At 30.2% G+C, this 22,791-nt stretch overlaps 1 protein-coding gene across 2 annotated transcripts in view; it reads right to left on the bottom strand.

Moving 5' to 3' along the window:
• sud1 (Prolyl 3-hydroxylase sud1) overlaps positions 1 to 22,791 on the bottom strand; it is a 44,182-nt gene extending 21,391 nt beyond the window's left edge. For both annotated transcript variants that reach the window (XM_075363415.1, XM_075363414.1), the window contains exons 1-5: positions 22,533 to 22,791; positions 17,206 to 17,502; positions 12,570 to 12,686; positions 11,379 to 11,470; positions 1,007 to 1,168 (exon numbers count right to left, since the gene is read on the bottom strand). In XM_075363415.1, the coding sequence (XP_075219530.1) occupies positions 1,007 to 1,168; positions 11,379 to 11,470; positions 12,570 to 12,686; positions 17,206 to 17,502; positions 22,533 to 22,677 (813 nt within the window). In that variant the 5' untranslated portion in view covers positions 22,678 to 22,791. The remainder of the gene's footprint in view (positions 1 to 1,006; positions 1,169 to 11,378; positions 11,471 to 12,569; positions 12,687 to 17,205; positions 17,503 to 22,532) is intronic.

The following is a 22,791-nucleotide window of genomic DNA, read 5'->3' as shown; positions in this document are numbered from 1 at the left end:
AAATAATGATAGAATGGCATGACATTAAAATGCAAAGAATAAAATTTCTAGGACAAATTTCCCTGTTTTGCAAGGAAGGAAAACTGATTGTACACACAGATGAAACCTACACTACACGGGAGAAATGTATTCCAACTTGCCACATCGGTCGAACATTGAACTACATAACACATCGTATCACAATGTTCTGCTATAAAAGCAGCCAAATTCTAACTCTTTAAAGAGTGATATGATAAAATGGTTAGGTGAACGATGAATTAACTGTTCTCCTTCTATGACGAAGACTGAATTATATGATGATATAAAATTACATGAAGAAAATCAAAAGAAATTTCTAATAGATGAAGTTTACAAAAATTATGGTTACACAGTTCTACGGTTGCCGCTTTATCACCCTGACTTAAATGTCATTGAAATGATTTGGAGTCAAGTGAAAGGGCAAGTAACTAAATGAAATACAACTTTTAACAAGTCAGACGTTCTTAAGTAAGCTGAAGAGGAATTTCATAAAAAGTCTGAAGCTGAGTGGGGCAATGTCTGCAAGGATGTTGTCAACACTGAAAAAAAAATACATTGAAGATGAAGATTTAAATGATGTGCACATCGACAATTTTGTGATAAATGTGAATTCAGAATCGGACACAAGCTATTTAGAATCTATTGACGACAGTGACTTTGGAATTTGCGAGCTACTGCAATAGTGAGTAGAAAATATAATTATTTAAAGTACTTTCAAATAATAATATTAATTGGGATACCTTCAATATTAAACTGACAATGTTTTCAGTTGGCCTAGTACTGTGCCAAATGTTTGTTGAATGCTAGTAAGCTTTTGTGCCAACCTACGTGCCGATAGTTCTACAAGCCTTTAAATAATTCACAGCAAACTGAATGAAAGGTTCAAACTAGTCCTAACCAATTATGCAAGGCAAGTTCTAACTTTTTCTATATAATTATTATTTTATTTTTAACATATATTTTAATTCCTAAAAGTTATATTACTTACTACTTCACTGTACATAAGTGGAGCACAATATGGCAATTCATCTGTAGAAGGGACATTTTTTTTATCCAGAATATGCTTACTCAGATCCTTTGCAGCTGAAGAATGGAACCATCCACTGATAGCATACCTACCCTTAGACATGTCTGCTACCACTTCTGAAACCTAAACACAGATTTAACTATGAAAATAAACAACATAAAGCAAAGATAAATAATTAGAGTTTTTTGCCACTAAAGGAATATTAACTAAATACAATTTAATAAAAATGTTTATCAATTTTAAACCCACGTTACATCAACTTGCCAACACCTCTTCAAAAATTTGCAATATTTAAGTTACTATATAGAATTGATTACAAAAACTAGAAAAACATTATTACGATTCAAATTAAATTCATTTCCAAATCTGAAAAAAAATTTTAGACCTATAAAACATAAACTGCATGTTATCTAATCGCGAGGGAAAACAATGTTATGTATTCGCAGTTCAACGACACTGAGATAACACACGTAAAAATTCATACAAATACAGTTTATTACGCTCAAATAACTTATAATGTACAAAAAAGGTCAATTATAAATAGCAAAATACAATTCCACTTTACGATACACCTTACAATACCTAACAGAAACTAATAAAGAATTGTCAGTAAGATAAAAATTGCAAAATCAATAATTCACTTTATGCAAGAATTAATCATCTTCAATGTTTAAAAAAACCCAGCTTACACCTTATAAATGAATAATGTTACTTTGACCCCTGTTTACAAAGAACTCACTGTATAAAGAAGAATTTCTCGTACTTAACCACTACCAAAAAATAGAATACTTGTGACGCACTCTTCACTCGTTTGTTACTACACAATCACTCCAAATGTTGCTGCCCGCGGCCCTCACATTTATTGCACGCTGTACAGAAACTGCAATTCCACTAGTCCTCAGTATTATTTATATATCCAGGTGTAGGGCCTGACCTGCAGCACCAATACTCAACCCATTCTTTTGTTTGTTCAAGTGTAATGATTTCTATTGTCTGTGTCTTGTACACTACTCTACAAATTCTTTCTAGAAAGAATCACTTTGTTGTTTCTTCTAGGTTTTTCTTTCTTGTCAAAACTTATTATATTCAAGTCAGTACAATAAGTTTTGACAATGGAGTTATTCTGAAACTTGTCAACATATAATAAAAGATGAAGCTAAGAAAATAAAGGTAAACAGTACTCAGCATAAAAATCATAGAGTTCTGAACAGAAAATATAATAACAATTATCTTAATAACAACAATTTTAGCAAGGTTAACAAGACCAGAATTGTAAAGAAATTTGAATATACATTAAAGAAGTTACTTAAGACAACAGCAGACATATGGTTTAATAAACAATGTATTCTCAATCAAGTAATACCTAATCATGCTAAAATTAAAAATAATAATAATAATAGTTATGCAACAAAAAATCAATTAAAAAGGCAGGAGTACAATAAGTATTGACAATGGAGTTATTCAGAAATGCATTAACAAATAATAAAAGAATGAAGCTAAGAAAGATTAATAGTACTCAACATAGAAATAAGCAGTTATATTTCAAAGTGACTTAATATTTTATTTAATAACAAAGAAGATCATGTATCACTAAAAAAAAATATAAATGCTTCAGACAATGATAATCAAAGTTAGACAGGTAACGGAACCTTCATATATGAAGAAGGTTCCTTTACCTAATTATATATATATATATATATTAATTTATTTAAATTATTTTTTTTGTAGTCCATATCTCCTCTGTACATAAAATCTAGCTAATTGTATAATATAAAACTTATTCAGCCACTCCACAAAGAGTACAGTACTGTATTAACACATAGATAGCGTGTTAAAGAAAATTTTTAATATAATGTTTTGCATTAAAAAAAAAATTTTTTTTATTAACTGAACAAATATTTATTCTATAAATTTTAACGTATCATGTTATCTATAGTGTAAATGTAAAAAAGTAAAATTTATAAAAAAAGACATTGAAGATGGGTTTATGCCCGAAAGTGTTCTAATGAAAAAACACTAAGAATGTTCTTTAATTCTGTACTGTGGAGTGGCTGAATAAGTTTTATATTATATATATATATATATATATATATATATATATCTTTATATACAATATAACAGGCGTAGGATAAACGTCCTATGCTCCAGACATGCCTTCCCACGCATGTCTATTCCTGTCACGTGTCTACTTAGTCTGTGTATTCTGTATACTTGTATTGTTTCTGTGCATGTTTCAAATTAATAAAAAATGCAACCACAAGTGAAGCAATACCTGTCATTCGATTTCTTAATGTAAGAAAATGATTGTCCAATATTCACTGTCAAATGAAGGAAGTTTACAGAGAAGTAATAAATGAATAATCAGTACAGCAATGAGTAAAAATTTTAATACATGGAGAAATAACAACCATGATGGCAATCAAATAAAGACACCCATCTGTTATTTCAGATACAAGAGTCAAAGAGGAGGGCTTGGAGAAAATTAATTTCACAAGTAGACACTGACATGTGGGGGAGGCCCTACAGGCTTTTGATTAAAAGGGTGGCAAGATCTAATGCTCCTGTCACAAGAAGTACAGCACATCATAGAGGGGCTCTTCCCCCCATGGGGAGGAATTAAAGGCTGATGGAGGAGGTAACAAGGAACCCCCCTTGAGAATTATAAGAAGCGACAGGGGCAAGATCTGCATCCTGATAATGCAAGATGCTTTTAATAAATTTTAAATGCTTTTAACAGCATTCCTCACATCTCAATAATGAGTTTACTGGAGAGTTTTGGGGTTCCTATGTATCTGATACGGCTAGTGCCGTTATTTCTCATAGGGCATTGTCTTGTTTACCAGGTAGAGTCTTGCTTTAGAGGGGAGTTCTACAGGGGTCAGTCCTTGGACTGACTGTGTGGAATCTTGCCTACAACAGCGTTTTGCAGGTCCCCCTTCCTCAGGACGTGAAGCAATTTGGGTATGCGGACACTCTGGTGATTGGTGCTGATACACAGCAGGAGGCCGTCTCCAAGGCCTGTGACTTGTTCTTTATGATACAAGGCCGGATGGCCAGGATCGGACTGACACTGGCCCCAGATAAAACTGAGGCCATGGCAATAACAACTGCCAAAAGGAGGCCCACATTGGCCTTTATGCTGGAAGGCAGGAGGATAGTTACGAGGCCGGCAATCGAGTATCTTGGTCTCTGGATTGACACAAGGCTTAGGTTTGGGACACAAGACATTGAAGCATCTGAGAAAATGGAGAGGATGCTGAGGCTTATCGCCAACCTCCTTCCAAACAGCCACAGACCAGCTCAGCAACACAGGAGATTGCTAGTGGGAGTAGTACACTCCACATTATTATACAGTGTGAAGCTTTGAGGAGGAATAGTAAAATATGGAATATACAGAGGCAAGCCAGAGATGCTGTTTGAGAATGATATCAGCATATCAAACAATATCCAGGGAAGCCACAGAAGTCCTGGCTGGGCACATGTCAATAGATCTGGAGATACTTATGTGGAAGAAACTCAGGGAAAAGACTGATTGATACAATGGAGCTGGCAATGGCAGAGGTTATGGTGGGTGTGGGTGTGGCAGGAGCCTATCTCTTGTTTACTTAATGCACGATTGGAGGTTGAAAAAAAAAACAGCCTTCATACATCATGAAAATATACAAGATGTTTATATATAAACAAAGGTTAAGATTAGTTTATGTTAAGTAAATCATTTTGTTAAGAATATTTTCTGTTTTTTTTTTTAAATCATAAAATGGGTATTATTTTCTAGACACCTTCACATAATGAAATCACTAACAGAAACTTAGATCAGTAAAACTGTTAGAATAAATAATATATTAAATTTCACATTCACCCTACTGAACTACTAAATTATCAATTATTACACACAATATTTTTTTTACATTCTGATGAGTTAAATTTTATTAGAAATTTTCTGATAATGGCACTGATGTTCCACATGCTGCCAAACTACTAGATTGTGATGGATGCAATTTAGTTTTACTCAAGATCCAATATTAATTTTAATATCGAATTTGGGTAATATAAGTATACAGTTTTTTTTTTTTTTTTTTTTTTTTTATTAATGAAGATTCTGCTTTGTCTTAAAAAGGAGATATAAATAGTTTAAGATTCAAAAAATCAGCAGCATAAAGAGAAAATTAAAATACAAAAAATATATGTAGAAACATGCTAAAGGAGAACCGGAACCATGACCCTTTCCCAGGAAGGAAACTTTGATAAAGAAAGTTTATCAAATACATTTTTTATCAAAAAACTGCAATTTTTGGAATTTAAAGAAATAAATTCCAGACAGTTTTCTAGAGCACCTTGAATTTCTTTTTTAATGGACTTTATTGCTAGTTATTACAATATATATTTGAATATAAATCTAACAAACAAAATAATATTAACATATTTATATTATATCAAAAATATTAACTGATTAAATATCTCTTAATTAAATTTATATACAATTCATAAAGTGTTAGTCATACATTAACAGCTTTGAGACACATGACACTATCTAATTGACAAATTACAACATAATACAGGTGTTTATAATATAATTAATGCAAATGAATTATCAACTGTAATTATAACAAAAATCTGAACCTAATATGCATAGAATTACTTCTATAGAAAAAATAAAATCAATTTGCCAGTTAAAACAAACAGTAATTATTAAAAATAATAATAAACAATCCTTTCTTTATCTAACACATTAAATTAATCAATACAACATATTATAAAGTAGTATCTAATTATTAATATATTTATTCAAAATATATAATATATTTATTCAAAATATATATTACAAATATATAATATATGACAAAAATATTATTACTGTTGTTTCCAGTGATTTCAACTGTAAAACAGTATATAAAAAAAAACTGTAATTTTTGAAAAACTGATGGGTCATATATTTTAATTGATTACATCACATATACATAATTTGAAAGAGCAATTATGGGAGATTTTGTTACTTATAATTTGAAAATTGTTACAAGTTCCCTCTTTCTATCTTGATACACTCTTGCAGATGATGCACCTGCTCATAAAATTTTGAAAAATATCAAAAGTGATAATGTTATTTTAATGGTAAATACTATTAATAGCATTTCATCAGGTAATATTGCAGAAACAGAAGGTAAGAATGGTCACGTAACATGAACAAGCTCTGTTGAGTACAATCATATTGCTTGTAATTCCATTTTTTGTAATCAAAGCTGTTGATTATTTTTCATTTCTTCAAACTGAGATTATAAATTCTCCAACATCTCACTATAACAGCCATTAATTGTAATAACTACTAAATTACTGCTCATTCATTGTCATCTTAAAAAAATGTGTCTAAGATTTGAAGTGCGAAGATTCCACCATACTGTGACCTTGGGTGATTGGAGTGGCTTTTGATGGTTTGCCGTGGGTTGTTTATAGACCCGTAATGATAATCTTGCTTGTACATGTCCTCATTACCATAAAAATGACCTTAATCACTCATAAAATGTTATTTTTTAGAGATATAAGGAATTATATCTTTCAGTTCAGAAAACTTTCTGCAAAAATCTAGTTAGTAGGTCTTATCATGATCATTCAGCTCTTACATGATTTCTATCTTGTACTAATGCAATTTCAAAACATACTGAACACTAGGTTTTGATAGCCTAAGGGCCTGAACACATTATTTAACTGACCTAGGTCAGTTAATTCCTGCACACCAACATTTTCAGGCATTCTCACAATTTATGATCTTCTAGGAAGTTTGACACTGAACTGAGCCTACAGAACACAATTTTTCAACCAGTAAAATAATTGAGTAATGACCAGTGCATAATAGGAATTAAAACACACACTAAATTGTCTTTGCGTAGCTATAATTGATTTATTTTTAATGAACTCTCAACACTCCTAGCACAATGATTTGTATTCCACTGACCAATTTCGGTAATTGACAAATATGGCAATAAATAATTCCCAAGGTGACTGACAAATGTGGCAATAAATAACTACAAAGTCCATGCTTTCATAAATAATTCCTACGTCCTTGCTTTCATCCCCAATTCTTTATAAATCAATTCTATCAAACTTACAAAAATTACACTAAAAATAAGAGTTAGGTCTTTTTGATGAACTGTACACATCTGCTAAAACGGATGCATTTGAAAACTTGAAACAAACCAAAACTGATCTTACACTTTATTTTTAAGGCAAACTCAACAATTCAGTTTTTGTATCAATGAAATAATGTCAGAGTTTTAATCTTTGACTTGAAAATCTGTATCTATAAAGAAAATGTATGTAGCAAACAAGACTGGCAAGAATTTGTATATTTTCAATAAAAGCTGATCAAATAGTCTTGCTTTAATTTAAATGTTGAAAGTTCCATTAATTTTTCATTTTATAATCTCAACTAAATGGAAATTGTCTCTCTATAAATGGAAGTTTTGCTTTATTGTTACAGAAATAGAATGTGCAATGTTCAAGCCAAGGTGGACATACTTGATTTATGCAGTTAATCATCCCTGAAAATTCCAGTGAAAATTTAAATTATTTTCTAAAAAAAATTATTTATTTCTGTATAATTTTTTACTTGTATATATTTATGAGGTTAAATTCATAATTCTTTTCACAGGTAGAAGACACAGAATTTTTAAAAATTTGGCTAAACATGCTTTAATTAACAGAATATAAATTGAATCCAGTAGAGTAAATATGATTAGATACAGTACAGTATGTAGAAACAAAGTAAGAAATATAAGAATAAAGTAAAAAAAAAATCATAACGCAGTACAGTACATAGGTCTAAACATACAAACTATGTATAAACGTACATAGGTTTAAATACAATAAGGAATATTAAAAAATAACCTGTGATTTAGTTCAGCTTTGGTTTTTTAAAATAATTGTCCAGTTTACTCTGCTTTACTGATAGTTGCAACTGATCTAGCACCATCTTGTATCACCTAACAGTCCATTTACAACTTTAGTAGTTTGTTCTTGATCAGAATTATTTTCAGTTACATAATCACAAAATTTTTTGATGTATTCTAAGGCCTTCTGTAATCCTTTTACTGTTAATTGTCGCTGAGAAATGGAGGATGAGGTTGAAGGTTCACCACTGTTAATTTTTGATGACCCTGATTTAAATGTGTCACTGCTACTCGAATTGTCATCTAGTTGCTAATTTGGTGATTCGGCTAGTGCTAACAAGTCTTCATTTTCTAAATGCTGTTTATCTCCTTCCACAAGTTCATTTATATCTTCACCATCAACTTCAATCCCTACACTGCTGGCAAGTTGCACAACTTCATTTTAATAGTACCGTAATTCCTTGTCCAATATCATCGGATGCAGTTTGATCTTGATCACCATCTTGACACAGCTTGTGCCATATTCCACAAAGCGTACACGGTTTGATTTCTTTCAAAGCTTCCCTAACATTACATACAGCATGAAGGATGTTATATTTTTTCTAGAATGTTCAAAATCACAGATTTCATTGCTTGAACTGTTAATTGCAGAAACCACCTGAGAAAATGTTTTTTTTTAAGATAGAAGCTTTGAATGTGGCTATCAATCCTTGATCACATGGCTATATCAGTGATGTATTTGCAGGCATATAAATGACTTTTACATGTGAATTAATTGCTTCCAACTCCTTGGAGCTTGGATGTCTAGAACCATTATCAAGCAATAGAACAGGTTTGTGTGCGATATTGCTTCTTCTGCAAAATTTTTGAGTCACAAGCTAAAACAAGTCAGAAAAAATGCGCCTTGTTACCCGTGTTTTTTGGTTGGATATCCAATACATGTGAAGAGACTTCTTCACAACTACTTCCTCACTACTTCTTTAAAAGCATGGGGGAGATTTACTGAGTGACATTACAAGCAACAGTTATAATTTACAGTTTCCCTTCGCGTTTCCTGCAAGTAAAAGTGTGAATTGATCTTTAAATACTTTAAAACTGGGCATACGACATTCTTTTGCAATAAAAGTAAGTTTAGGCATCTTTTTCCAAAAAATCACCATTTCTACTAACTACTAAATAGTTGCTGTGATGTGTATCCTCCTTCTTTCATGATAATTTGTAATCTTTTTCAAATTTTTTGGCTTCTTCTTCATTTGCACTGGCTGCTCACCTTGAATCAAAATGTTATGAAGGTTTGAACATTTTTTTAAATTTTCAAACCATCCATTGTTTGCATTGAATGGATTATATTGTCACGTGTTCGTGGCTTGGTCAGGATATTGAGGGATTGACAATTAGAATGTTTATATAATTTCAGTTTATTGGTTTAAAAACATAAGTAAAACAACACAAATCAATAATAATGACAATGGTAATAATAATAAGCAAAAATAATAAAACAATTAATGAAAAATAGTCAAACAAATATTAAGCATAGTAATCACAACCACAGTAATAATCAGAATCATAGTAATAATAGACAATAAAAAAAATCTCATAATAATAATTAGAATGACAATAATGGCAACAGTAAACAATAATAATATTACATGTCAATAGCAAACAAATAAATCACAAATGTCAATAAACAGACATTACATACAAAACAGAATTTAAAGTAATCATTAAAATTTATTTACAGGTAGATAAAATAAATAATGAAAACCATAATTCAATCCTACTGACAAAGATATAGCATGACCGCTAGACAACACTTTTAACCACTAGTCTTGTATTAATAACAATAGTACAATAGAAAAGAGAAGTATAAAGTTCTTTCACTGTGAATACCTTTGGTGTTCACAAATAAAACTACCCTAACAGTTTATGAATGAAATTTAGTGTGTTATCTCTTTCACTTATAGTCTTGCAATAACTCAATGATAGTATTTCTTGCTTACTGGAATTACTAGTGGTATCACCTTAATCAAATAGAACTTAATTCACTGGAAATTCGCTCCTTCACTTCCATCCTCGCAGACTGATGTCTCACAGACTCACATTGCAGACTCTCCTCGCTGAACTGACGTCATAATGTCTTGCTAGACTGGTTCACAGAACTGATTCTTAACTTGTATTCCCAGGAGTATTTATACTCCTATCTTCTTTACCTGATGGACCAGACCCAAATTGAAGTGTGAGAACGATCACCCAAGCCCTTTCGTTCCCATGCATTCCTTGCCTTGGTCCGGTAACTCTTCTCACGGTACAAACATTTGTTCACTGTGTGTCAGTAGGCAGTATTACAAAAGACTTTTTTAAATAGACCTGTCACCTTTACTAAAAGGGTTTCTTTTAGCCCCTTTCTGGACTCCTCCCATTATTATATCTTCTACTACTTTCTTCTTAATTGGCAGGAATCCATTACTCAGGTCCACTAAACTGCTCTTGTTACAATATCTTCAGCAGGGTTATTTAAGTCTTAATAGTTCATGCAAACTTAATGCTCTTTCATGAATAATAATAGTTGTCAAAGGAATACGACATTGAGTACAATTTTTCTTTTAATTACTGAACCAACTGTTGATTTGACAAGGCCAAGATGATTTGCGATATCAATGTTTTGTAAACCATCATCATGTTTTTTTTTATCACCTCCAATTTTGTCTCAAGAGTGATAGTTTTCCTTTTCTTTTCCATATGTTTCAGGTCAGGCGTAGTTAAAAACCCAAAAAATATAAAATAAACAGGTAATATATAAATAATTCACAATAAAATCCTAACATATCTCACAATAAATTACAAATATTGTACATATCGCAGCCTTTATATCACGCCTTGAATACAAACCGATCAGAATTATATGCTGCACAGTAATATAACATAAGACAGAATAACACAACAAAATATATTCTCTGAACAGCTAATGGCTGACTGACAGTGATCATTAAAATATTTATAAACCAAACACTTCAGTATTACTACCTAACAGACTTCAGTATGCTATTATTGAAAGGAAAAACCTGTTTCATTGTTTATTGCATTACATGCGTATATAAGTCCATGTGTATTGTTTACCGAAAAACCTATTTAAGAATTTTTTCACAAATATTACTTAATACCTTATACAATAATTATGACAAAGTTAATTCAAAACCAGACCCACATTAAGTCAAGGGACAATGTTATAAATCAATCGTGCAAATCCAAAATAGCGTAAATCAAATCGCAATGAAGCAAGAGATTACTGTGCTATATAATTATGACATCCCACTCTGCACATTGGTTATGAGCAACTCTATAAATAAATAATTAATGCTTAGTTTTTAGTGAGCTATATTGTACAAAAATAATTACAAAATGATGTGGAATTCTATATATTAATAAAATAGATCAAACTACAAATTACTTACCTTATGATAACTGTAACGAGAAACTTCAAAGCACAACAATGTATTAAACTGTGGAGAAATAGAGTGCACCTTACCAGCAGGCCTTCCAAACTCTGTAATATAAAAAGATGAATTTAATCTAGTCATGCATTATTTAAATACAATCATTAATTTCTTGCAAAAACAGAAGTGGAATTAGTAAAAACAAGAAAAAAGAATATAAATGAATGAACATCTATCTAAAAATCATGAAAGAATTAATCTATCAGTATTATCAAAACAGGAAGTAAATGATAAAAAGTCAATGTGTTTGTGTGAAAATTTATCATTATGGCAAAATAGAAAATGAAATGTCTGAAATAATTAGAAAAGTCAACTATTTAGAAAATAATGATTATTTAAATTAACAATTTAATCATTTTAGATCTTGACTTAGTAACAAAAATATTTAACTTCAATATTAACGTTTTGAGGTATTAAATTAAAAATCAACCTTTGGTCATTTAAAATATCAACAAAAGCACTAAGATGCAATAGATATTATAACTTTACATATTTATTTGAATTCCATGAATAATAATTTTTATTATGTCTTTTGGTACTTATCTATTATACAGGTACCACTAACGTTTTTACATTTTGTGACATCCAACATTATTTAGGTGTACATTATGTAAATGATGGAAAATTAAATGTGAAACAAAAATAAAATATAAGTATAAGGTTTAGTAAAATTTTTTTTTTTTAAATGTAGTAGTATAACCTCTTTCAAATTTTCTTTCATTCAAAAGAATATCCTTTTCCTGTAAAAACACAACTGTGACTTCAGTATGTGGATAATCCCAAACATTCATATTAATTAAAGTCAAAAAATACTGATATGAAGTACATGTATAATCAGAATCAGGGAATGAGGGAACCAACATGTTACAATATATTTGTTTAATCTACTGACAAGTAATGAAGTTAAAAACAGATATCTTTATAAATGAATCTTATCCTGTGTTTATCTTTATAATTGCATTTTATTTTTTTTTAACATTTAGTTTTCCATCATTTGCATAATTTACACCTAAATGATGCTGGATACCACAAAAAATGTAAAAATTATAGCAGTGCCTGTATAATAGAAAAGTATCCTTTTTTTATAATTTTGTATATTTAACTACTTCACAAGGTGAATTTTAATGAAAAAAATCATAATAAACTTACTATCATGGTCCAGCATTTCAAATACACCACCATTTTCTGCTTTCCAGTTACGGTTGACATAATATATGAATGCAATGTGTCTGTCTGAAAATTTATCATCATGGCAAAGTAGATGGTCTGAAAAAATTAGAAATTAAACCACATTAAAAAATTAATTCATGAGTAATAATGGCTTACATATAGTACAAGAGGACAAATACTATTAGAGTCAAATGTAAAACTCAAAGAGTTCCTGGTCATCCACTTACCTTGAACAACCACCTAATAAAGCATGTTTATATTTGATATTAAACTGAACCAAACTGGAATGATTTTTACCAAAATAAACCTTTCTAACGTAAAAAAAAAAAACTGCCATTCATATAAATGAAAGTAACTTGCTTGCATAAAATTTTACTTTCGGTCAAAAAAGGCAAATATCAGCTTTAAAATACAACTGACAACAGAAAAATATTTTACTTTAATTTTTCCATACTACCTTCATAGAAACCTAAAGGTAAGATACGCAGAAAAAATAAATAAAAAATATGTCATAAATATGTTACTCAGAAGTGGCTATTTTTAGAACTGCACAAAAAATAATTTATATATTTATGTTGATAAATATTTTTATTTTACCATAATTACTAAGGCGAACATACATAAATTATAACAAGAAAGTTGCCTGCATGCAAAAAGAAATCTGTTATGGAAAGTTGTTTACACCCAACTGCCTTCCTTGTAAAATGGAGAACAAACATTAGCCTGCAAAATATAGCATATATATATATATATATATATAGTGTGAATGGTTAAGCAACAGTCGCACGGAATGTCTGTTATATTCATTAGCATTCATGTTGTTTTTACACACACTGAAAGTGAATTCCAGTCACATACAGCCTACAAAATCCTTGTTCCAATATTTCTTGTCAAAGGATTACCCAAATGTGTTCTTCACAACATGATTATTTTGAGATGAGCCAAACAGATTATACAAACCTATAGTGAAGCTTTTTTTTATTCATGTTGAACATTTTCAGTTCTGCACAGGTATGAATAGCTTTCATCAGCAACTAGTTTAGCAGCTGTTTATTTAATATTTTTTAAAGAGAGAAATAGACACTGATTCCTAATCACTAACAAAAAATTTCCAACAAAATGCAGTGAACTGCACACAAAATTTCTAAGCTTTATTTATCTGCAGAACAGTTTATTAAATAGGATTTTAGCCAGACTTTAAAGAATGGTTTCTTGATGAAACCATTCTTTAAATAATAAAGCACTCATTGAAGAATTTTTTATGCTGTATAATACACCAAAGATCTTTAGATTTTCCCACTAGAAAAAGTGGAATTTTATTAGTCCCACTTGCATTACAGTAGTTATCCAGTCTTTTGATTTTTTATATCCTGGAGCAGTATGTTCATCCCAAACAGCTATAGTTTTATTTGGCAGCGACTTATACACGAGCCATGTCTCCTTGACATTATACAGTAATTCAAAGCTAAGTTTTTCTTTATCGATACTTTTTTTTACTAAGTAGATAAATTTTTTCTGCTGCAGTATGGTCTGCAGATAATTTTTCACCAGATAAACTTAAGGTACGGACTCCACCATGGTGCTTTATTTAACAATGTAACCATCCTTCACTTGCTGTAAGGGAGTTGTTAGGAGTGCTGCAGCCAGAACCATTTGCTGAAGGGGTTTTTTCCATTCAGAATGGCTTTTTCTTTTAACAGAGGTCCATTGATAGGCCTTGTTTTCTTTCTTGAAGGAACCACATCTACAGCGCCTCATCTAGTAAATCTAACACAGGTTTTTTTTAAGGTACACTTTGACTGAAGAGTCACCTGGTTATCTTGCTGCATACAATCAGCTTCAATCTGCGAGTGGTTTTTTCCAATCTTTAACCGTTGTTTCACGAACACCTAAATCTATGCCACTAATTTTATCGATTGACCTAATTGTTCTAACACTTTCAGTTTAGTTTCAATCGAAATTACCACAGAAATAAAAGTTTTCTTTTGCACCTCGTAAATGTAAGTACAAGAAAAAGTAAACTGTACGGAATTTTAAAGGTTACATAAAATTAAAAAATTTACAGCTGTCAGTATGCAAGAAATTCATTACACTACACTTAATAGATGAAAAATAGACAAAAATATAAAGGAATCATACGAATTACTATACTGTACTGAATTTTAACTAAAATTTAATGAACGCAAAAAAAATACTCTATGCACTGTATATCCGTTACTTAAAAAGCAGTTATTTTTCACAATGTTATAAAATAATTTTTCACTCTAAAGTTGCCAGTTTATATCACACCATTCAAAATGCAATTGATATGATGATTTTATGAGTCTTCGCTTCGAGATTATAACAGGTATGACATCATCATTGAAAACGTTTTTAAATAAAACCGCTTAATGTAGCAATGTTGTGAAATTAATGCGAGAGATAATAGCATAAACTGTTTGGTTTTGTTTAGGCTAGCTGAGGAAATGTATGAGTCAGTGTTGGTGTTATACAATAGTGTAAAAATTCTACATGTGTACCGTATTTTAATTTCATAAAGATCTTTTCTTTGCATGTGGGCCTAATTATTATTGTACATAACTAATACAGTACTGTACTGTATAGGGCCTAAATTAGATCACAAATTAAATTATAAAAAATAAGTTGAAAAATGAATTATTTTATAAAAATTGGAGGGTCACTTAACCCAAAGAGTTGGTTAAACAGTAATTTCAGGGGATTTGGCGGTTAACCCAGGGAGTTGGTTGAACAGGAGGTGGATAATAGGTGGACTATTGTACTAGATATTCACAAATTGAACAATGTTTTTTTTTTGTATAAATATACTTTTTATTAAATAACATCTGTGTTCAGACTAATTTGCATGCTACTGCATTATAAATAATCTAAGTGTTATCAAGTGAGGTCTGTGTACAGATAAAATTTTTTGATTATTGGTAATATAATTGTATTTGGAATCTGTTGTATATAGAATCATAGCCCTGTTGCGATGAAAAGCTTTTATAGGTTAATAAAATTTTAACATATGTCTAACAGTGTTTCTCAATCTTTTTTTTATGGCGGATCGGTAAAATTATACAAAAATATACAGATTTTTTGACAAACAAAAAAATTATATAATCATATTTTTATGTTATTAGTAATTAAATTTACATATGCATAATATTAATCAATATCATTTCCATTTATAAACAACAAAACAATATATAAATGAAAATCAGAAAACAAATAAAAAATTAATATAGGTTGCTTTATTTAGAAATAGGAACAAATCATATTACAAACTAATTGTAAATAATGAAAGTTAGTGAGAAATTTGTTGTTCATTTTACACACTTATTTCAATGTCAGGTTGTTAATTATTAAACCTAACTGAAGAGATGAATTTATTGATAAACAATTTCTTGTTTTGTTTTAATAAGTGTCATAACTGAAAATCCAGGTTCACACAATATGTGGTTAAAAAGGGAAGTAGCATTTTCATGGCTATTATGTAAATTTGGATATTCATTTTTTAAATAATTCACTATATATTTGTATAAGTTGGAATACTGGATAATATGATACATGATATGTTAATAATGTGATAGACAAAAGTTTTTAATTAAGCAATGAATAATTATGTATTCTGCTACTGTTAAAAAGAAAATAATTACTTAGAAAAATAAACATAAACTGTTGCTAGTTGGCAACGTGCTAGATTATTTATTAAAAGTAAACAACTGATAAGAATAATAATAAACAAAAACTTCATTCTTGTAGTAATTAAAAAAATAATTATAATAAATTATACTGCTTTTTAATGTCACAAAAGGACTGTAAATAAATTAATAGACCGCAGTTAGATTACACAGATTCATAATCTCATCACCATGCTATGAAGTTCTTCATTTAATCCCATCGATGGCCACAGTAACTAACTGCAGGAATACGTTGAAATTTGGTTTTCAAATGCACAGTCGGCATTCATGCCTAAAATATTAATCGTGCACTAGATCAAACTATTCCAGATTAGAAGTCTCCCAACGTATTACTCAATCCAGTGGTAGTACAAAATAACATTTCAAAGCTGATATTGAACAATACTACTCAGTTTTAAAATAAAAGTTATCACTGAATAAAATTTCATGTCGTTAACTATTCTGTTTCAAATGCATATTTAGTAAGAGCATAGATACCACATCATGACATCATAGATTCTACTAACTTTTTTTATACATAAAATTATGAGACAAAACAGTCTAACATATGGCTAGTACTTATAAATTTTATAACAAACTGAATGAAATTAAAAATTCACTTAAAAATAAGGTACATTAAGTTTATACTTAAATACAAGGTAGTGTATAGACACATATTCATGTTATTTCATAGTTTCTTCACAATGTGTTCAACACATATTTAATTCTAACTGACAATCATCAAATTCAGTTTGAATTTATGCGGTTTTTAAATACCCCATTGACCAAGTCCCGATAATTATTTTAGCTGGCTCCGAGTTAGAAAAATATGAATACCAGTACATATAGTCTCTATTATGACATTAGCCATCTTTCAGAACAACATAAATGTTTTAAGTATTAAAAGAGGAAATTTGAAAGTTCTGTTTACTTACCTGTATCAACATACTTAGAAACGGCTATAGATAATGAACCATCCAAATTTACTTTGAACAAATTATTAAAGATATGGCGAACTTTCTGATCAAAAACTTGTCTGATCATGTAGAAGCATGAATTAGGATCAAATGCCCGCAGATCTTTAGACTGTTGGAATGAAAATAGATCATTTTTTCCTGGTTCAAAATTCAATTTCACTACTTCTTTTTCAATCAATTTGGCTGCTGAAATATTTTTGAAAAACCTTTTCAATATAAATACTTTAAATGGCCTCTTGATGACTTCTATACAACCTAAAAATGAAATGTGGTTATGATAACTGATAATTCAAGTAAATTATTTAACAGGAAATATGCATTTAAAATAATAAAACATAAATTTAGTCTAATAATAAAAATAATAGAACAAAATATAGTATTTAATGAAATATGAAAAAAATCTTATCAGCAAAGCAACGACTGTCAAAACAATAAAAGTATATTCTCTGAAAATCACATACTTTTACTTCATATGAACTAAATGGAAACATCTAATAAACTGGTTCAGAAACATCATTTAGCATCAGCAGCAATGGGTGATTAGAGTATTACTTTGGATGGGGTGACAAACATAATTAGGACTTAATGAAATGCACAGTAGGCATTCATGCCTAAAATATTAATCATGCGCTAAATCATAATCTCATCACCATGCACTAATACAAGTTTACATACAGTAGTACAGTATTGTTTACATAAAGAACAATTACATAAAAGTAAAGGACAAGTAATAAAACAACAAAAGCGATCTGATTTAAAAAATAAAATGAAATAAATAATCTTAAAAAACCATTATAAAAATCTACAATTCAGAAAATTTAATTTAGAAAATAATTGCAGTTTTAAAACAAGAAATAAAAAATTACATTACATTTTAAATTACATCAAAAATTCTGATGCCAGTCTAGCAATTTTTAATAGACAAGAAAAATCAATATATTGAAATGATGCCCCCAAATGCAAATAATAGATAATTTTTTTTCAAGGCTACTTTCTAGCACCACAATTCTCAGCCATTCATGAAAAAATTATATACAAAGATAATACAAAAACTAACACACCCATAATTAGACTTTAAACGATTAAATTTTTGTTCATTATTTCACACAACCACACAACATTCAGCTAACATTTCATACTGAACAATTATTTTCTGAATACCCAACACAGAAGTATGTTACCTATCTATTTAACCAGTTTGTCAAAACCTCTCAGTCCTCAACTCAAACACCTATCTACAATAATACAGGTAAGGCTCATACTGCACTAGGCCAAAGTGTTGTACAGATAATGTCAAAAATCCCACCCAAAGCTACGATGCAGCATCTGAATTCTGATAGCAGCTTTCAAGTGTATGTAATACATGCATAATCTGCTGAACAGCCAACCCCATGACTGTTCTGTTTCATATAACCAGAACTTTTGAACCTTCATGGTTGATTACAATGTCATCTCTGTTAATAATTCTCCACTATCAAAACTTTGAATTTCATCAGCTGAACACTGCATACATTATGAAACAAATAGTATCTTATTATTCAATTAATTAATAAATTAGGATTGTTAATTTTCTTATTTAAAAAAAAATTACAAGTGAAGAAAAATATGGGATACTAAACACTCGGATGTTGGCAAGATTCCAGTGATGCTAGTCAACCTTGAACAAGGTGCATAATAACACTGATGTGCACTGGAAATGAGTCAAGTGATTTAGTAAAATGGCTTAGCGAATATGGCTCACCACAAAGATCTGACTGTATGATCAGACTCTACTGGCTTTTTGTTAATTAAAAAACTGTAGAACCTGGATTTGTGGCCATGTCTGAAACACCTCCCTCTTTTTCTTTACTGAAAATCAATAACCAGTAAATTAAGCTGTGATTAAATTAAAGAATTACTCAAAAATTCAACGTGTGAATGACCTAAAGAGTGGGGTGCAAACATGCATAAGAAAAAATGGGCAAAAATATCAAATTTTTAATTTAAAGCTATGATCTTCACATAATCTTACATATCACCATCAAATCTTATTGTCAAATACATTCTGAAATACTGTCCTAAAATTATTATTTTCATTTTAGTGCGTTTAATTTAAGTGGTGCTTTAAATTTTTTTGTCATTTTTTTTATTTTTACTTTTTAGTGTATTTAATAAGTAGTTTTTTTAAAAAAATGTTAATACATTTTTTTCTACTTTTTAGTATTCATTAGTTTATACTTTATAACTACACTAGCACACAGGTTTGTGCGTATTTAGCGAAAAATCGGATCGGTACGTTTTATGGTGGGCAACTCCAAAACAGAGCGTTAAACGATTTAATTTCCTGATAACCAAGCTCCGGTCGATCAAGAGTGTACCCGAAGCGTTAAACATTTAGCGCTCGACCTGCTGACACAAAAATCGTTCGAATCGTGAAAATCGGACGGACGGTTGCCGAGATATTACGGTGGCACCCCATCGTACCCCCTCACCAATTTCCGAACGGCTCCCCGGGGACACTTAAAAATATTATCATCCTAGGGGTACCACTGGAAGCGGATGCAGATGAGGTATCGTCGAGGGGATCGTAAAAATTTTTCAGAGCGCTACGACCGACTGTTTTCCAGATATTTGCGATTTCCGTCCGAAAATTAGAATCCGTTTAAAAAGTACTAAATTTTCCCAAAAGTCGATATATATATATATACAGTATATATATAATAACGATATATAATAATATAGCAAGTAAACACCTCACCACCACGAGACATGTACTAACGAATCGGGATTTTCCGCTAGTGATCGGTAAATTCCGGTGTTACGCTAAGGGGGTCGCACACACAGACACAAATACCGTTTAGTGCGATAGGCAGTATTATGAGATCACTACAAAAATGTTTCTCAATTTTAACAAATTGTTCAATCCATATTTTATCAGAAATACAATTTCAACATTTTAAAACTAAAAGTTCAAATATATATTAGTATACACAGAATTTAATTCAAATTGTCCAGGTACCAAAGAAAATGTACAAAGTGAATAAACTAAAATCAGAAAATTGACTTGATGAAATTATGTTAATATTAATAGATTATATACTGAGGATCTCTTTTTAGTTTTGCAAGTGATTAATAGGTGTTTGGCAAATTATAAATTACTATTGCTCTAAACAAGTTGATAGTATGATATTAAGTCATTTTATTTTTAGGTTTAGCAATTTTATTTATCACATCTCTTCTTTATAATATTTCTTAATGGATTTTTCCATTTTAATCTGTTTCCTGAGGTAAGTAAAATTTTAATCAGTCATAAAACCAAAAAAAGAAAAGAAACTAGGGATTAATCCTTGGAAATTTCCCATAAAATGTATTGTTTTAAAATGATTTGGATACACAATAAATCTAGGTCATCTAGTAAGTAATCATGACTGTTCTATACTAACTCCAATGGGCCAACATACACAAATTTATTAGTCAGTCATATCACTCAATGCTTCTGTAGAGAATGTAATGATGATGTTACTGAACAATAAAGAGCAAGGACTCTCACTGAACTAGCTCAGGTAATAAAAGACTAACTCAACCACCCGATAAGGCGAGTTAATCTATCTTGAATGAAGATTGCTACATAAAGATAACTTCACTAAAGTATTGAAAAGTACACACAACCCAACTGCTGGCTGCTCCTTGGATGAAGCCATTATTTCACTTTACGATTAAAAATATATCAACAACATTCATAATTTAAGGTATACCATTTAGTTTTTTTTTGGTGAACTTCCAATTTCATCATTTCACTTATCTTTACTAAACAATGACTAAGAATCACAACTACAACTGCAACTGTTTATTCTGTAGGTAAGTCACAACTGACTTAAAAAAAAAAATGCAATGAACCGAATGGACGATTGTTGTACATGCTATACAGACATGTATACAGAAGTGTTGGTCAAGACATGCTATGAATTAGTCTGATCACTGATACCTAGCTACCCTGATGTTGGAGCAGGCAATGAAGTTTATTTCTTTACTGTTGTGCAGGGGTAATCTCATAAACTTTGAGTATACATGTGAGCATAACTCTTCATAAAAAAAATTGTTTCACCTGAAATTCAGTGTGAATCTTGGTTATAACAGAGAATGTAACAGATGTTCAAAAAATAATAAACTATCTACTGATTGAACACAATTGCTTGAGCTGTAAGTGTGGTTTTAAGGCTGTTTAATCATCAGATAAACACAACAAATCATTCACAAAGATCGTAAATGGTTAAATATAAACTCTGAGTAGGCTGCTGAATTTTCACATTTTTATGAATTTCTGTAGATCAAAAATCACTCCACCTCTTAAATGATCATCAACCTAAAAAAATTTCAGAATTTAAGTGGACAGGTTAGTTTCTGTTAATTGGGTGGTCACAACAAATTAGCTAGTCTACAGTCATTCATTTTACCCCTACATTTTCTATCTACATATATCATATCAAGCTCATGTTTTCTCTTAATTATACATCTTCATACCATGTGAAAAATACATAAATCAAAAGTAAAATCTAAGGAGCAGATTTTTTTAATTCAGAGTTAAATAATGTGAATTACAAAACAATGTGTAAGGTATACATTAAAAAAAAATGCAACAAATAAATTTTACATGAAAACACAAATAAAACATTACAATTAATCTAACCTTCCTAATTCTAAATTTCTAAAAATTACCCTTCTCATTTACCTTCCTAATTCCAAAAAGCATCTATGCATTAGTATAAATTTTGCAAACAATTTCATGTAAAACATAGGCTGTATAAATTGGGTACAACACATCTACAAATTAATTCTTCTAAACTAAACTATGGCAACTTATAAATTTGTAAGACAAGTATAATATAAGTTATAAATAAAACATTTTACAATTATAATAAATCTGTATTAAGTAGGAGAAAATGCTTAATTTAAAAATACCCATTTCAAGTTAAAGAATATATACAATAAAAACGACAAAAATCATAAAAATTGCTCAATATAATTGAGATAACAAAATGTTAATCACAACCTTCCTGAAAGAAAACAATACTAAAGAGTGAACACAAGGCAGGAGAATTTCTATAAACCTTTGTTTTAGCAAAATTCAACTTTCCTCAAACTGGAATTAAAAAATTGTATCACTATCAAATATCTTCCAATCGTGCAATTATGTCAGTCAGTTTAGATAGTAAAAGATCAGCAAAACATAAACAACATATATAAACAGAAAATTAATTAATTCATAGGCTCAAAAAAAAAAAATGAGAAAAGCAAAACAAAATTACCACTATCAAATGCTCTGCCATCTCCACGATTTCGAACACGGTCAATTTTGAGGAGATAAGGATTCACACGAAATTTGTTTTCAAGACCATCAGTACGTTGAGCTTCATTACGGCACGAACGGTGAGGAAGAGACCTAGAATCCATACTAGAAGTAAACAAAATTAACACACGTTGTACATTAGACCACTTAAGTTCAACACGTGCTCATTAGCTTCTTAGTAGCTAAAGCTAACAACCTCGCACCGGCCAGGCGACGCG

The sequence above is a fragment of the Lycorma delicatula genome, chromosome 4 (genome assembly GCF_047948215.1).
Source record: "Lycorma delicatula isolate Av1 chromosome 4, ASM4794821v1, whole genome shotgun sequence".
In the NCBI taxonomy this organism is placed as follows: domain Eukaryota; kingdom Metazoa; phylum Arthropoda; class Insecta; order Hemiptera; family Fulgoridae; genus Lycorma; species Lycorma delicatula.
Note: the sequence above shows the minus strand (reverse complement) of the source record. Positions and strands in the feature narration are given on the sequence as shown.